At 34.2% G+C, this 18985-nt stretch overlaps 1 protein-coding gene across 4 annotated transcripts in view; it reads right to left on the minus strand.

Annotated features, from left to right (window-relative positions):
• LOC140436828 (uncharacterized) overlaps positions 1 to 18985 on the minus strand; it is a 110649-nt gene that overhangs the window by 43813 nt on the left and 47851 nt on the right. For all 4 annotated transcript variants that reach the window (XM_072525959.1, XM_072525961.1, XM_072525958.1 and 1 more), the window contains exons 10-11: positions 15775 to 15952; positions 5183 to 5601 (exon numbers count right to left, since the gene is read on the minus strand). In XM_072525959.1, coding sequence (XP_072382060.1) covers positions 5183 to 5601; positions 15775 to 15952 — 597 coding nt within the window. The remainder of the gene's footprint in view (positions 1 to 5182; positions 5602 to 15774; positions 15953 to 18985) is intronic.

The following is an 18985-nucleotide window of genomic DNA, read 5'->3' on the forward strand; positions in this document are numbered from 1 at the left end:
CCACAATTTTACTTTACAATAAGTGTAATTTAACATTTTGATTTCCACTTCGGAAATCGTTTTATATAAATAAAATTAATAATGATTCGTATTTTAAGTACGATTTCCGAATTAAAAATCTAAACATCAAAATAAGCTTATTTTAAAGTCACATTGTGCCTTATTCCCAATAAAAATAATAAATTGCATTATGACACTACAATAAAAAAAGCTTCATACAAAATTATTTGGCAACGTCGTGATGTCAAAGTAAGGACACTTTCATTATTACTGTGGTAACGAGTAGAGGTGGGTCGTTGACGTTTTTATCGTTAACGCAACTGAACCGTTTTTCGTAAACAAGTAACGTTAAATTATTCAACTACTGGATTGTTTAACAGTAGTTTCAAGTAAAAGAGTACATAAAGAAACATATTGGCTATTATTGTTTATCTGTGTATGTATTGAATTGAAAGAAACTAATAAAGGGTATGTTTATTATAACTTGAAAAATAAATTAAACAATACAAATAGTAAATCGTACTTACATTTACATTACACGTTATTATTAAATCACGAATCGCCTAAATTGACATATGAAAACATAAATTTTTCCACTTTACTTGTTGTTAACCGTGTTCTTCTTTTATTCAATATTAAACCAGATTTTGAACATGTGTTCACAAGGAACAGATGGCTACAATATTACAATATTTTATGAATGTAGTGGTTAAGTTAGGATGTACATGGCGATGGTTTTTCCACCACTGTAATGGACAGTTCCAATCTCCGTTCGAATTTTTTCTGGGTAATATATCATCAAATACATGTCGAGTTCTTATATAACTCTCGATACAGGTGTACGATTAGATGAGTCATGTCCAATTAATTCATCAAAAATACACCACTTAAGTCATCTTTATCGGTTTCTTTTTCTTGTACTGGTTATTTTCAATAGTGCAATCTTCTTTTTCTTTAATTATAGAAGTAACCAGCTTCTTAACTCTTTCTTTTGTTTTTTTAGATTCATTTTTATCAGAAAATCCTTGCATTTTAAATTGTGAATTCATAAATGTACAATGTGCCACTTTGTTCTATCGCTCTAAATCTTTCTGCTAAACCCGACTTTAGTAATTGTACTAGGCCGAAATCGGCCCTGAAGGCGGATGAATCAACAAATAATGGTCAACCAATGCATTAACGGCCCATAGAGCACCCCTAGGAAAATCACCATAGAATTGACACTGCAATTGCAAACCGTTACTAATCATGGAAAGCGGAGGCCAATATTCGGCAGGATTGGCCGTTTGTAAACTATGTTATGTTGTAATTGATACTTTAAAAGCCTTTCTGAAGATAAGGTACTTTTTTTGAAATGTGTTTTTGGTCGAAATGTCGAAAAAAACGACTTTTTTTATTTTATCTATTTGTACACGATAGCGTTTAAGTGCGTCCTTCGCCAATAAATTTAACGTATGAGCAAAACAATTTAAATGTTTCCATCCCAAAACATCTTTAATAGCTTTGACCATATTTGAGGCATTATCAGTTACTGCAAAATTTACTTTTCCTTTTAGACTCCACTGATTCTTAATTTCACTAATTTCAAAAGCGATGTTTTCTGAATTATGGTTTCCAGACAAATGGCAGCAGCCTAATAAAACAGTTTTAAATTTTCGGTTAAATAATGTCCTGTTAATGCGATGTAACTATTAGTTACTCCAGATGTCCAGAGGTCAGTAGTAATGTAGATATTTTCTACTTCTTTAACAACTTGTGCTCTAATAATTTGCTCAGATTTGATATAACATTCCTGAAGTAATGAACCTGACAAAGTTTTTCTTGTTTTCAGTTTATATCCAGGAATTCACCTTGCAAACTTTTTAAAAGCTGTTTCTTCAACTATGGAAAACGGATGAAACGAGTCTTTGTATAGGTTTAGTAAATCCATATCTATTTGTATCTTTTGTTCTAAACTAATCTTTTTATTAATGGAAGTATCCATCACCTTTTGACGCTTGGTTGGCGGTGGCAGTATGTCTGAACTTGTAGTAAAAGTAGTCGGAACGGACAGAAATGCATCAGGATAAGTTTCAATCATTGCAATATTCAGAAAGTGGAGCATAAAAACTGCATCTTCTACAAATGTGCATTTTTTGAAAATAAAATTATTATTCTTATACTGGGTAAATAATTTTGACTAAGAAAAAGACTTCTTAATTGAATATTTACAATAAATAAATCCTTTGAAGAACTAGCAATAAAGATTTGAAATCGAAAATGCAGGTTAATCGAAAATCGAAACTCATTCATTAATCAGAATACATAGTTATTTTATTTTCAACGTCAACCGATCGCCCGACTGTCCACCGTCCCGACAGAGTCGCATGTTATTTTTAGTTTTGTAGTAGTCTCTCGGATCATCTAATCGTCCTCGTCGACGTAAAGTATTCGTTACTCCTGTGTTTACGTCTACACAAAACGTAGTTTTTTTTTAATCAACCATCAACTAGTTGGCTTACCAGTGAGAAACCGTAGATTCGTTTACGACAAATAAGGATTTAAAATGCAGGGATTTTCTGATAAAAATGAAGCTAAAAAACAAAATAAACAGTTAAGAAGCTGGTTACTTCTATAATTAAAGAAAAAGAAAATTGTACTATTGAAAATCAACCAGTACAAGAAAAGATAAAGATAAGTCCATGGTATATTTTTGATGAATTAATTGGACATGACTCATCTAAACGTACACCTGTATCGAGAGCTATAAAAGAAGTTGACATGTATTTGTCTGATGATATATTACCCAGAAAAAATTCGAACAGAGATTGGAACTGTCCATTACAATGATGGAAAAACCATCGCCATGTATATTCTAACTTAACCACTATATTCATACAATATTGTAAGCAACATCTGTTCCTTGTGAAGACATGTTCAAAATCTGGTTTAATTTTAAATAAAAGAAGAACACGGTTAACAACAAGTAAAGTGGAAAAACTTATGTTTGTAAATGTCAATTGAGACGGTTTGTGATTTAATAATAATGTTTAATGTAAATGTAAGTACTATTTACTATTTGTATTGTTTAACTTATTTTTCAAGTTATAATAAATATATCCTTCGTTAGTTGCTTTCACTTCAATACATATACATATAAACGATAATAGCCAAGATGTTAGTTTATGTACTAGTTATTTGAAACTACTGTTAAATAATTAACTAGTTACTTGTTTAGGAAAAACGGTTCAGTTTCGTTAACGATAAAAACGTACATGACCCACATCTAAAATACATAGCATAGCCTTCAACCTGTCTCCTATCCATCCATCCGATTGAAGAGATGGATGAATGGCGATGTTGCCAAAATTATCTTGTTTTATTGGAAATTAGGTTACTATTTCATCAAATAATAATGCGAATCTGTAAATTTCTCATGGATTTAAGAAATTTTGTATCAGTATTTTGTTTTTAATATCATCATCCAGTTTTGAATGGCAATATAACCGCGCCACTGATCACTAATTTTTTGAATCAATTTAATGTTTTAATTAAAATATGTAATAAGGCAACCTTGCTGCTGTTTCTTAGGTACAAGCTGGATCGGAAATAATCGTCTCACTAATGGGCGTCTATTAGAAATGTGGAGGGGAGACCAAGGGGAAATATGATTGTTGTCTTTGTCTGTTCGCTGAAAATATGATTTTATATCTGTGTTAGATATCCCGTTAAATTCTACAATACCGACCATAAACTTTTACCTACACTGTATACGTATTTTCTTGTAGTTTGATTAAGTACTAGTGTACTACCATGCTCTTTTCATAGAAAACATGTATAACGCTTCAAAAAATAAAATGGCACCAAAAAGTGATATTTAAAAAAAGTGTGACTTATGCTATTTTCGAGATGACGGGTTTATTATATTCTTTGGGCTCTCTTGGGAAATCATTTTTTTATTTGATTTCGTCAATCTCCAACCCACAAACTCATGATCATATGTGTTATTACTGGGAGAAGAGTGTGCCAATTTAAAAGGAACACTCTTCCAGCAAATTATAAAAATTATTCTGACCACATATTTTACAAGAAGACTGTTCCATTCAACTTGGTACAGTATTCTTGGGAATGTGTGAAAACATTTAGACAAACGAATACCGAACTTTTAAAATTATAATTAAGTATGAAGAGTTGGAACACTCTTATAATCAAAAGAGCACATTAAAAACTATCAATTAGTCAACTTAACTCAAAATTGGCATTTTTTGAGTTGTCCTCTTCTTCCCAAGATACTATATATAGAAGAGTTATTTTTCAGCAATGTAATAAAATTCATAAACAAGGTCATTCAAAGTGAAATCCAATAATAATGTCAAAAACAACATAATTAAGCATTATAAGAAAAAACTGAAGGAGTATTTATAAGAATAAACTGAATAAAATTACTACAGGAGTATAATACCTATATTACTACAGGATTATATTCGCTAAAATAAATGTAGATGGTGTATACAAATGTTTCCTGTTTATCGGACCAAAAATTTAATTGTAGTTTTAATGTATACTGGAGGATTTATTATTAACATTTTATAGTTTTACTTTTTTAACAATGTATGGTATTTTACTCTATGTTCATATTGTAATTGCCAAGAATTTCTAAATTTTTCATTGGATATAGAAAATTTTGCAGAAAGCTTAGTCCTGGTTTAGTATCTTAACTTTTTTACTTAGTATTAAGTATTAAATGTAAACTGTTGTATCCTTTTTTATCAAACATTACCACCAAAAGAACATGTTGGTTAAATCTAAAGCAAAATTATTAAAAATAACTAAGTAATTCATAATTTGGAAACTACCTGATGTAACTTTAGAATGTTTGAACATCATAAAGGCAAAAATTAATAAGTTATTAATTAAATTTAGCATAGTAAAATATTTTTACTACACCAGTAAAAAAAGTACCACAGTCAGCATAATCAACGCGACTCTCATAACGCAAATCTCTTATGTGAAAATAGAATACACGATCAACAGTACAGATCAAAGGAGGACATTCTTAGGTCGATAATTTTATATTTCAGCTTATATTGTTTGTCCATAGTTTGTAGTTGTAACGATGGGATGTACTCTTAGTAAATACATATTATAAAAATATATTAGTGTTTTCGAAATCTAAGTTATGAGTGTGTGTGTGTGTACTTACCTGAATTATTCCAACATCCAATGCTATAACCAATTGAGATGATCCAAAAGGATTCCAAGATATTGAGTTTATCATGTCTGATTCACCACGATATACATTGACGATATTCTCATCATTATTACCACTTTCAATATCAAATTTATATACAACGACAGTGTGATAGTTGGCTATTGCAGCAAACCAGTTTTTATACTTATTGGGAGCAGTATCCTCGGACATGTCATCATCGTCCATTGCATTAGGATGCCATACTATTTCTAGAAGACGGTATTTAAAATAGTGTTTACAGATAACCTTTAAATCAAGTGTGTAGGCAATGATGTGACCAGATTTCGATATGTTAAGCATCATGGAGTAATCTGGTGACCAGGAGAGCGAATACAAATATGCGCTATTGGTTTTTATGAGAGGTATCAGTTCTAAAAAAAAAAATAATTCATTAAACTTATATACAACGTTAAAATGATGAGTTTAACTTATTGAGATTGGTTTCAAGGAGAAGTTTTTTTTAAAGCTTCACCTCTCTTCCACAAAGGTACTTTTTTGTAAGATCTTATAAAGTTTGTCACCAAGATCAAACTGTTTGATGTTCCCTTAGTTCATTCTTATAATTATTATAATTCTGAACATTATTGCCAGGTTCAACGTTTTATATTCTATTATATAATTGCCAAGTGAACGCGCGATAAAATCATCTATATTAGTTAAAACAGAGTGCGTTAGGTTTATTACCGTGTTTTTAACAAACTAATTTCAGTTAAAAAAAGTTATATTGTTAAATAATGAAGTTAATTATTATATTTAACAACTATTAAGAGATGTTATGTTTATACCCCATATACCCCAGAAAATGAAGCCGAGAAAGCACTTAAAAAATTACTGGGCGGTATTTTTTAATTGGAATATCTGGGGGAAGTCAATAGAAAAGGCGTACCATCTCGTGGGTTATTTATAATATTATATATATATATATATATATATATATATATATATATATATATATATATATATATATATATATATATATATATATATATATATATATATATATATATATATATATATATATATACTATATTTGCCAAGGATGAGCCGATCGCTCGAGTAGTTTTTAAACAATTCTATTTCTTTATCCCATTCGATAACGACTGGGAGGATTTGGCTTATTTTTTATTTTGAAATATTTGTATAAAATAAATTAAAATAAAATAAAACAAAATAAAATCGAAGAGAATCAAATCGAATTAAACAAAATGGTGGTTTGAATATCTTTCAAGCTCATGAAAACTGAAAACGGAACTTCATAACGGAGCCTGCTTGAAAAAGTGCAACATCTGGGGTTCTCCGTAACGTAAATTTTCTATATATTGTTACGTAAAAATATGAGTCATAGTTTTAACCTGTAAACATGTTTTTATTCACTAATATGTTTTAGATTATACGAGACCTTTCGACCAGCTGGCATAAACTCCAAGTAATAAAAAACTGGTTCCATTCGAATCTTCCGGAATTAGGCCTGTCCATTCGAGGCGAAACCAGGTCAATTGAGGTCAACATCCATGGAGTTCTAGAGCAGCTGTTTTCGTATAAATATGAGGGAACTTTTATTTTGAAAACAGTTAATAAAGAAGATTCGCGCCCGCGATAAATGTTACGTTCGTTTTTTTAATAAATTATGTATATTTAGTGATAAATAAATTAATATCAGTTATTGTGCTTTTTAATAAATTTAGATAAGAACCTTTTGATAAAGACATTATAAATTAAAGACATAACAATTAATAAATTCACAACAAATGGTGTCAGAAGTGGGATCGAACATAAATTAGACTTATAATAATAATACAAGTGAATATTTGTAAATTGTGAAAATGACGACGATTTATGAGCTGACAGTGACTAATTTAAGAAGACATCTTGAAGACAGAGAATTAGCTTCTACCGGAAAAAAGGCTGAGTTAGTCCAACGACTAAAGAACGCTTTGCTAGAAGAAGGACTAGATCCAGAGACTTATATATTTGAAGATGCTGTCCTCTCGTCGATTTCGAAAGTTTCTGGTGATGTAGCCAAAGTTTCTGGTGACATCGCATCATTAGAGAACAAAGTTTCCGGTGATATCGCATCATTAGAGAACAAAGTTTCTGGCGATATTTCGAAAGTTTCCGGCGACATCGCTTCTTTAGAAAGCAAAGTTTCTAACGAGATTTCTTCCCTGGAAAGCAAAGTTTCTGCTAACATCTCTTCAGAAATCTCTAAAGTCACTTCTGAGATGTCTGCCCTGGACGATAGAATATCTTCGTTAAAAAACCAAGTTGCTGCCGATAAGTTGGCCTTCGAAGAAAAGATTAAAGAGATGGAAAGGAAGATGGAAGAAACAGGGACAGCAGAGAGAGGTAACAATCCGATTACAGTGGAGATAAAAGAAGACGAGACGAAATTTAAGTTGGAGACACGGCCGAAATTTGAAGGAAGTGGAGGTTCTATTCATGTTAAAGTCCCAACTTTCGACGGAAAATCATCATGGAACAACTACATGAAACAGTTCGAATCAGCCGCAAGAGCAAATGGATGGTCTGAAAAAGAAAAGGCTGTAAACCTGACTATCGCTCTTCGAGGAGATGCCTTAGATGTGCTTCAGACCATAGCCGTAGAGGAGACCGATGATTTCGAACAACTGAAGAAGAGGTTAAATATGCGATATGGCCACGAACATTTGGAGCATGTATATCAGTCACAGCTTAAAAATCGTAGACAGAAGAAAGATGAGGCTCTTCAAGAATATGAGGTAGATATTGCCAGATTAGTACGATATGCTTATCCAACAGCTCCCGAAGACATGATGGAAAAATTGGCCGTTCAAACGTTTATTGATGGTCTTCGTGATCATGAAATGCAGAGAACACTGTGATTAGCTCGTCACAAGACGCTGGTTGATGTCCTATCCGCCGCCCTCGAATACGAGTCAGCTACGCAGGCCTCTGGCGGGTACAGTAAAGTTAGGACTGTAAAAGAGGAAGGAGATGAAGATAAACTTGACCAGCTCGTTAATATGATGAAAAGCATGACATACAAGAAAACGAAGACCATCAGATGCTGGAATTGTGGCGAAATAGGACACGTACGAAGCTCCTGTAAGCACCCTAGGTACGACGCAAATCAAGAAACTCACCATCAGGAAAACTAGAACGGGTCAGAATTAGGGGGGCAGCTTCGACCCAAAACTTTTCCAAAGACCCTCTCATACTAATAGCTTCTTTGAAATGTCGTGAAGATAGTGTATATGTAGATGGAGACATAAATGGTAAAAAGCATACGTTGTTGGTGGATACCGGAGCGACCAGAACCATTATACGCCCGACAGTTATAAACAGCCGAAAGAAACTGTTACCAACGAGGTTACGACTTCGGACCGCTACAGGTGAAAATGCCAACATTCATGGAGAAATCCAGGTACAATTGGGAATTGGGGCAGAAAAGTTTGTCCATACTGTTATAGTTGCTGACATCGAAGAGGATGTTATATTAGGAATGGACGTAATGAATATGCATGGATTCCAATTGGATTTTAAGAATAAGGTAATCAAAGTTGGCAACGAGGAGGTATTTCTCCATCCACATAATGACAACACTGTGCAAGCAGCCATTACAGAAGATACAGTCGTGCCTGCGAGAAGCGAAACGATCATAGTAGCGCGACTACAGGGAATTGTAGACGAAGGGAGACCTGTTATGATGGAGCCTTGGAACCACGACGATGAGGTTGGCCGTGGAATCATAATTGGAAAGGAATTGGTGACTTCGGCTAAAGAAATTCCTGTGAGACTTATCAATGTCAACGACTACCCAGTGACCATAAAGAAAGAGACGAAAGTAGGAACTTGTGTACCTGTGACATCCATAATCCGTCAGGCGACAACATCTGATAATTCCAACGACAAATTCGACCAAATGGTTGCAGTTGCAGGACAGTCTCTAAATCAGATGGAGAAAAGGAAATTAAGGGAATTTCTTCGGCAGTATCGTGATATTTTCGTACCGAAAGGAGGAAAGACGGGAAGAACTACGGTTGTTAAGCATAAAATTGATACTGGTAATGCTAAGCCAATTCGTCAAACAGCTCGACGATTACCACAGGCGAAAAGAGAGGAAGCTGAAACGATTGTTCAGCAAATGAAGAAAGACGGGGTGATAGAACCTTCTACGAGCCCATGGGTCTCTCCGGTGGTCCTGGTTAAGAAGAAAGACGGAACGACGAGGTTCTGTGTGGATTACCGTTTGCTGAACAACGTTACCAAGAAAGATAGTTATTCTCTGCCTCGGATCGATGACACATTGGACACATTGGCTGGAAGTAAATTGTTTTCTACTTTGGATTTGAAGTCTGGATACTGGCAGGTAGAAATGGACCCAGTAGATAAAGAAAAGACAGCCTTCACCACAGGATCTGGATTGTGGCAATTCAACGTTATGCCATTTGGACTCTGTAATGCTCCTGCGACATTTGAGAGGCTTATGAAAAATGTGTTGAGAGGGTTATCTTGGAAAACATGCCTGGTTTATTTAGATGGCATAATCGTCTTGGGGGAGACATTCGAAGATCATTTGAGGAATTTAGAAAACGTTTTTAATCGACTTAAAGCTGCCCAATTGATGCTAAACCCCAAGAAGTGCCAGCTATTTCAAGGTAAAGTCAATTATCTGGGTCATATAGTCAGTAAAGAAGGAGTGGCCGTGGATAAGGGGAAAATCGATTCCATTAAGGAACGGCCAAAACCAACTGACAAACATCAAGTGAGAAGTTTTCTTGGACTATGTACTTACTACCGGAGGTTTATTAAGAAGTTTGCAGATATCGCTAAGCCATTAACGCGACTTACGGAGGAAGCAAGAGATTACCGCAGGGATACAGACTGCCAAAATGCCTTTGAGACCTTGAAAAAGCATTTAATAACAACACCAATTTTAGGGTATCCACTGCCAGAAGGAGAGTTCATCTTAGATACAGATGCAAGTAATGTGGGAATTGGAGGAGTGCTGTCTCAGATTCAAGGAGGACAGGAACGAGTCCTCGGATATTTTAGTAAAGTTCTTTCAAAACCTGAGAGGAATTATTGCGTCACGAGAAGAGAACTTCTGGCAGTAGTGAAATCAGTAGAGCACTTCTATCAATACCTCTATGGAAGGAAGTTTTTAATCCGAACCGACCATGCCGCCCTTAAGTGGTTGATGCAGTTTAAGAATCCAGAGGGTCAGATAGTCAGGTGGATCGAACGACTCCAAGAATACGATTTTAAGATTGAGCACCGAGCCGGAGTTAGCCACAGAAACGCTGATTCTCTTTCCAGAAGGCCATGCCCAGCAGAGTGTTCCCACTGCAACAAAACGGAATCCAAGGAAGCAGCAGTGCTAAGAACGACGATTGTCAACGACGACTGGACGCCTACTAAGATAAGGGAAGAACAAGAGAGAGATCCAGTTATACAAAAAATCCGAAAATGGAAAGAGGAAAACCGTCGAGCACCTTGGCAGGAAATATCAAACCTATGCTCAGTAGTTAAGACGTATTGGGCCCAGTGGGACTCATTTATCATCGAAGATGGCTTGCTCAAACGAGTCCTGGAAAATGATGACGGTTCAGAGAAAAGAAGACAGTTGGTGATCCCAAAGAGCAGAATAGCCGAAGTACTTCGTCAGTTACACGACAGTCCATCGGGAGGGCATTTTGGTGTAAGGAAAACCCTTCAGCGAATTCGGGAACGATTTTATTGGATGAACAGTTCCGACGACGTAAAAGACTGGTGTAAGAAATGTACTATTTGTGCTACGAGTAACGGGCCTCACCGGAAAAGGAGAGCTCCTATGAGACAATATAATGTTGGAAGCCCGTTTGAAAGAATAGCTTTGGACATTGCAGGGCCATTTCCAGAAAGTGAAAATGGGGGCAAGTACATGTTGGTAGTAATGGATTACTTCACTAAGTGGGTCGAGATTTATGCACTTCCAGACCAGAAGGCCGCCTCCGTTGCAGATAGGTTGATCCAAGAATATATCAGCCGATTTGGAGTGCCTTTGGAGATCCATAGTGACCAAGGCAGGAACTTCGAAAGTGATCTATTCCAAGGAATATGTGATAGACTAGGCATGAAGAAAACAAGAACTACCGCGTATCATCCGCAATCGGATGGTATGGTAGAACGAATGAATAGGACAGTTGGCAAGTATTTGACAAAGATGGTGTCCGATCATCAGCGAGACTGGGACCAATACCTTCCGTTCTTCACAATGGCATACAGATCTGCTGTTAACGAATCAACGGGCCAGACACCAGCCAGAGTCCTATTCGGACGCGAAATGCGACTACCTTGTGATCTAGAATTTGGGTGTCGACCTGGAGAAGATGTAGCAGGTGAAGATTATGTGATCGAATTACGAAGAAGAATGGACGATGTACATGAGTTGGTCCGTTCCCACCTTCAGATCGCTAGCGACCGAATGAAGAAACGGTACGATACACAAGCCGAAAAGGGTTGCTTTAAGAAGAACGACAAAGTATGGCTGTATAATCCCAAGAAGCGAAAAGGTTGTTCTCCCAAATTGCAGCAGTCTTGGGAAGGTCCATACCTCATCATGGAGAAGATCAACGATGTCATCTACCGAATAAGCAAGATTCCGAGGGGAAAGCCGATGATAGTACACCATAACCGGTTGGCATCTTTCGAAGGTGACCACGACGTAGATGAAGAAGTGGAAGTAAACCAAGTCCAAGATGTGTCTGACCTCACGTTTGAGGAATTCATGGGTGCCTATGGAGGTACCGGTAAAGCAAGACATGGTGTTACCACTGAAGAAAAGCAAGATCTACTCGCGCTCCCCGATGACCACTCGCTGGCCCTTACCATCCCGGCCAGTATCAAAGACGCACCAGGGTTGGCATCCGTCTTTCGAAGGAAGTTTGGTCGAGTTGCAGAACTTCAATGCCAAGTGCCAGCTCCCGGTAAAACCTTGAAACTCCAAGATGCATCACGTTACCTTTTCTACCTGGTAACAAAAGACACTGCCCGTGACCAACCTACCTACCGAGATGTATGGGAAGCCTTACTTCAATTGAGAGGGCACGTACTAGAGTCCGACGTGCAAAAGTTAGCCATACCAAAGTTGGAGTGCCGCCAATTAGATTGGAGGGTTATCCGAAATATGGTGGAGGAGATCTTTAAAGACACCGAAGTCCAGGTGTTAGTCTGTTGCAATCCGCATAGTTACTGGTGCGGAGAGAAAACCGTCCCTTGTCATTTTTATACAACTGGAAGTTGTAAAAGAGGGTCCAGTTGCCGATACCAGCATGCCGTTCGAGTTCTAGTCCCGACAAGGTTCCAGGAGGAACCATCTTTTGAGAGGGGGGCAATGTTACGTAAAAATATGAGTCATAGTTTTAACCTGTAAACATGTTTTTATTCACTAATATGTTTTAGATTATACGAGACCTTTCGACCAGCTGGCATAAACTCCAAGTAATAAAAAACTGGTTCCATTCGAATCTTCCGAAATTAGGCCTGTCCATTCGAGGCGAAACCAGGTCAATTGAGGTCAACATCCATGGAGTTCTAGAGCAGCTGTTTTCGTATAAATATGAGGGAACTTTTATTTTGAAAACAGTTAATAAAGAAGATTCGCGCCCGCGATAAATGTTACGTTCGTTTTTTTAATAAATTATGTATATTTAGTGATAAATAAATTAATATCAGTTATTGTGCTTTTTAATAAATTTAGATAAGAACCTTTTGATAAAGACATTATAAATTAAAGACATAACAATTAATAAATTCACAACAATATATTTTGAAAAATACAATGTTTGCAGCCCAGTGAAAAACCTATTTTATTTATAAAAAAACATTTTTTCTGAGGTCTCTATCATAGCATTTCCTACATATGTATTAGTGATGGGAAGACCTGGTTTGTTTCGGTGACGCGGGTCTTCCAGGTCATTCATTAAAATGATCCGTTCATAAAGATCCGTTAATATAAACGACAAATTAAATGTGTAAAGGTCAAGTGTGTAAAGTTTAATATTGATATATTTACGAATCTTTCTGAGAGTATTATGAATTAATGATAATGCAGGACCCGTTCATACAGATTCATTCATTAGAACGACTTTAATTATATTGTTGGTTACGTGTGGAATTCGATATTGTTACTATAAATTTAAGAATGTAGTTTAAGGCTGACATTAAGATTTGTATTTATCAAATCATCTTCAGAAATCATTAAAATATAAAAAAATACTTGAAAAAGTTAAGTAAAATTACAAATTCCATATTATGTTCATGAATGAATGATAATGCAACATTTAAAATAAATTTTATTTCCCATAAATTTATAAATAGAACAGACTACGGGACTGTTGACTCGACAATTCGAATGTATATAATTTACAGTTTTGCAGCGTAAGGGTTTCGCCGTTCTGGGAAACTGAAATCAGCGTTTGAACGATCCTTTGCGGTTCGCGGTTCATGCATTAATTTGACCGAGCAACGGGTCGAGATCACACAGTCCGTTTCGTAAACACTGGACAGCGTCATCCATAGGCATGATTCATAGGGTCATAAAAAAAAATAAAATGCCGTTTGTTAAACGTCATTTTATTTTTTTAATAAGTGTATATGTATATATATATATTATGTACATTACTTTGAATTAAAAAAAAAATTAACTCCGCTTTTATGTCGTACAAACTTCTTTTTGAAGCGAAGGTTTTATACTGGCGTTGTATTACTTTGTGCTCTATAGTAAAATGCTGCGGCGAGTGTTCAGGAACTAGTGCCACAATATGGCGCCGCCACGGGTTGCGTCACAAAAAAGCGATTTTTTTTACATTGATTGACTAAAAACTGGATGAATAATAACAAACAAAATACAGACATTTAATAAGAAGTAAAAAATTAAAAAATATCTGTCAATAAAAGATTCGATTCGCAACGATTGTCAAAATTTAAAAGTCATAAATATCATCAAATTATTAAAAATATTGAATCATCTTTTTACATTTTTATAACATTTCTCGTTTTAAATAATTTCATATAATACAATTATTATTTTCTAACATCTTATTTATACAATAATTAAATTTACTATCAAATTATATTTGATATGAAAATAATTTAATATTTCGTCTGAATTTGACGGGTCTGTCAGAAGTAAACAACGTATGCTTTCTTAATACGTTACCAGGTGGCATTGGGAGGTGGCATAATAATTTATTAAATTATTTTAATATAATATAAAGCCTGTTCAAAATATAAATAACAAATAAATAATAAAATTACTTTATTGAATTTTAAAAATATCAAAAACAATTATAAATCAATATACTTTTTTAAAAACATGAAAATTGGGGACCTTATGAATAGAATTAGACCAAAAAAAAAACATTCTAAATATTGACAAAGCACCTGAATTGAAAATTACCGTTTTTCTCTCAAATGGGATAAACAAATAGAAATATTTAAAAGCTACTCGATTGATTGGGCCAATCTTTCGCAAATAAAAACTATCATTGTGAAATGTGTTTTAAATAATTTTATTGTAATTGTAATAATTATAAGTAATTGAAAAAAAAATGCTTACTTTTGGGTTTATTTTGCAGTAACTTTTTTGTTTATAAACATTTTTTAATTTAGATTTTAAAAAGAAAGTGTTTTCAAGAATGTTGTCTGTTGAAACGTTTTCATCTTGAATGCGCAGTTTTTTCACAATACTGAAATGAATGAAAAAGTCTCTTTTTTGCATAATTTTAATAGAAAACCATTACGCAGTAAAAATTTGGATACCCACGAGGTGGTACCCCTTTTCTATTGACTTCCCCCAGACATTCCAGTTGAAAAATAGCGAACAGTAATTTTTCGATTTTTAAATGCTTCGTTTCCTGTGGTATTCTTATGAGTTTTTTTGTGATTAGCTGATGTTTGTTTATAGTTATCAAGTTGAATAAAATAATTAATATCATTACGATCGCGGTGATCAAATTTAAAAATCTCTTACGAAGAATTTTAAGAAGTCGTACCCATCTCAATAAAATAAAATAATTAGCAACATGGTTTACCAAGCATAGATGAAAACAAAAATTTACGTTTTAGATACGTTGTTATGGTAAGTTATTATTAGTTAGTAAATGGTTTAAAAAGGTAATTTGTCGGATAAAGTCACGGAAAAACTGTGGAACAACTAAACAATACAACGGTTTAAAAAAATCTACCACCAAATTCTTAATCACAGAAGAAACCTACATCGAGTAACGTTTACAAAGCAGCGTTTTCAACTACAACATAATTTTTTAATTAATAGTGTTTTTCATCTGGTGTAATGTGTAATTCACCTCTTTAGAAATAGTTTATAGTTAAAAAATATTTGTTGAAAATTTATTTTCCTCTCCTTAAGGAAAAGCTGTTTTATGAAATTAATTTCACCTATTCATTCCGTCCTCAAATAGGTTTTAGTGATAGTAAATTATAAAAGACAGTAAAATAAATCATAAAGAAAGCCTCATATTTTCATTTTATAATTTAATATGGATCATTTAATAATAACTTACCTTGTTGAACAGAAGACGGGTCGAATAGAGACATTTGTCCCTCACTAATAACATAAAGTCCCAACTTATTTTTATCACCTTTTATAGGCGCCCATTGGATAGCGTGAATCTGCGATTTAAAATATTGCTTTGCAAGACACGTTGGTTTCGATATATTAGTAGGATCAATATAACCGACCTAAAGAGAAAATAGTTACATTTAATGTTTTTTACATAATAAGTTTTAATAAAAAATGTTTTTTAAATGCATGTTTCTATAATAGCAAAATCCCTAAACACTGGAGCGAGAGTCTAGTAATACTCTTTACACAAAAAAGGGTACAAATGTGACCTAAAGAATTATAGACCTATATCGTTGCTCAGTCAAGTATACAAACTGTTTATGAGAATTATTAACAATCGATTGACTTACAAAATGGATATATTACATCAGATCAGTGACAATGAGAACACTGATAGAGAAGGCAAATGAGTACCAAGTACCCGTATATTTTGCCTTCATCTATAACATAAAAATGAATCGAAACATGTGTTGGTAAGCGCATAACTCAACAACGCATGGACCAATCTTAACAATTATTTTTTTAAATGTTCCTTGCAGTCTAAGGGTGGTTTTTACGGCGAGAAAAATTCGAATAATTTCCGAAAGACCCTAAAACAGCTCTTTTCTTTTTCCCATACAAATATTTTCTAACTAAATGTAGAGTCGATTTGAACTTTATTGCTATTTAATAAAGTTTATATTAAATTACAAGCACTCACTGTTGTCTAAACAATGTAGGTGTATTCCTAACGTCGAAGAGTCAATTTGCGCTTTATTGTCGCTACACAAAGTTCAAATTCAATCAAATGTATGTGTGTGCGCGCTCCTGTGTGTGCGTGTTCGCGTTGGAGGATCTAATACGTTCACACAAAACTGATAATATCGTGAACCCGACCAAATCGAAAAGTCAAAAACTGTAAGAGCTAGATTTGCTAGAAAAAGCGTTTATTATCTTTAATAATTAATTAATTTATCATTAATGTAATATACTCTATACACATACAACATTGTTTTGGCTTAAAGGCCTTGGACTAAAAGACTCAAGGACAAAGATGGCAAATTAGACGACGAAATTAACCACAGAAATAACCAGGCAAGACAAGCCATTAAGCAAATAAACAGTGTACTTTTGGACAAAACAATCTCCAAAGAAAACAAACACAAAATCTATAATAGCATTATAAAAGGCATTGTTACATATGGAAGTGAGGTATGGCCACTGAAAGGAAAAAAGCATTAGAAGCAACAAAAATTGACTTCTTGAGAAGAGCGGCTGGAAAATCAAAATTAGACAGAGTTAGAAACGAAAGAATACGAAAAATTATGGGTGGTAAGCACAATATAACAGAGGACATCAGAATAAATCAACTAAGATGGTATGAACACGTCTAAAGAATGGATGAACGGAGAATACCAAAGAAAGTATTGAACTGGACACCGCATGGAAGAAGAAAGCAAGGTAGACCGAGATTAAGTTGGAGAGAAGGAATCGATAAAGACTTAAAGGAGAGGTGAGTTGAAGAAAACCTTTGGAAAGACCGAGATAAATGGAGACTGGAAATCAGAAGACGGCGTAGAATGATATAATTAATTATATACCTTTTATAAAGGATTTTTAAATAAAACTTTTACGATTTATGGTATACAGCTAACTACAGGAATTTTATTTTCCTTGTGGACTATTGCGAATACTTTAAACAATATAGAAACCGGATGGCCTAATGGATAATGACTAAAGCTACGGGATAAGGATTCGAGATTAAGGTTAAAATTAGGAACTTGGGGTATAAGAACCATGCTGCAGGCAAGCAACATGCAAAGTATTGTCCAGGAACTACAAGTTCCTGGGAAGGTAAAATTCTCACTGGTTAGCTATATACAATAGTTTAAAAAAAATACAGTCCGAAACTTCTAGTGTAATAGTATAATTTATAAAATTATGAAAATATCCAAAAGGACTACAATAGCTCTGTCTTGAGTTATTCTGAACAGTGTTCGACTCTTCGTATCCCGGTCCATTCTTCTTTAGTTTTCTACCAATTCCCCTGCGTCCTTCGACTTTACCCATCATAATTAGTCGAAGAATGTTATACTGTTTTCCCCGCATTATAGGTCCAAGATATACTATTTCCTGGATTTGACGCTATCAATCAGCTGACGAGTAGCTTCTGATCTGTTGAGAACTACTTCATTTTTCTGCTTATAGGCGAGGCAATGAAGCAGTAAAAAAATCAAAACCTACCAAATTTTTGCAGTACGATGGATCTCAATGAACATTTTTGCATTCGATTAGTATGAGTGTCAGGAAATTTTTTGAACAAAAATAATCATGTGGAAATGAAAATAGCATTATTGAACAAGGAAAATGCATTTTCCAAAGTGAATTTCGAAGTGATGAAAATGATAAATTTGTAATTCGGAAATAGTTGACGGAATTGAGTTCAATATTAACTCGGGGGTTTTTGGGGTCACTGAACACGAGTTTCATAACAGCGATGGTCTCCGAGGTACTGTGACAATTAGGGTTTATAGAAAATAATTTATAAGTTATATACTACATAATATTAGATATTTGGTTGTTTTAAATAAGTTATATACTAGAGAATTTAATAAAAATATATTTATGTGAGGGCATTTTTAATAAATTAGCATATAATAATTGTAAAAAGTTTTATTTAGTAATTTTAATTTTGTAAATAGATTTAAGTGAGCCATGTGCCTAGGCAACCAACTATACATACTCCAAGTGTCAAATTAAGAATCATAATACGAATATAAGTGGGGTTATTATAATAATATATTGTTTGAAATGTGTATTTTATTAAATTAGAGTGTTAGTTACTAATTTAATTATATATTCTGATCTGAAAAGCCTAAATGTAAACAAAATTATTAATAGAAAAGAATGGAATTCTCTGGATCTCCGGAGATGGCCATGTTTGCGAAATGGTTTGTTCCAGAAAATTCAGACAAGTATTAAATAGAACAAATTGGAACATGATATCTTACGAGATGGTTCTAGAAATCCAGAAACATATAAATACCCGTGATTTGGATTCAAGAGGGCAGTTTTTGAGAGTTTTTGGCAGTTTTTAGAAGTTTTTAGTCAGAAGTCAAGCAGTTTATTATGAAAGTTAGTTAGAGTCAGTGAATCAAGTACAAATAGTC

The sequence above is a fragment of the Diabrotica undecimpunctata genome, chromosome 3, assembly GCF_040954645.1.
Source record: "Diabrotica undecimpunctata isolate CICGRU chromosome 3, icDiaUnde3, whole genome shotgun sequence".
Classification (NCBI taxonomy): Eukaryota; Metazoa; Arthropoda; class Insecta; order Coleoptera; family Chrysomelidae; genus Diabrotica; species Diabrotica undecimpunctata.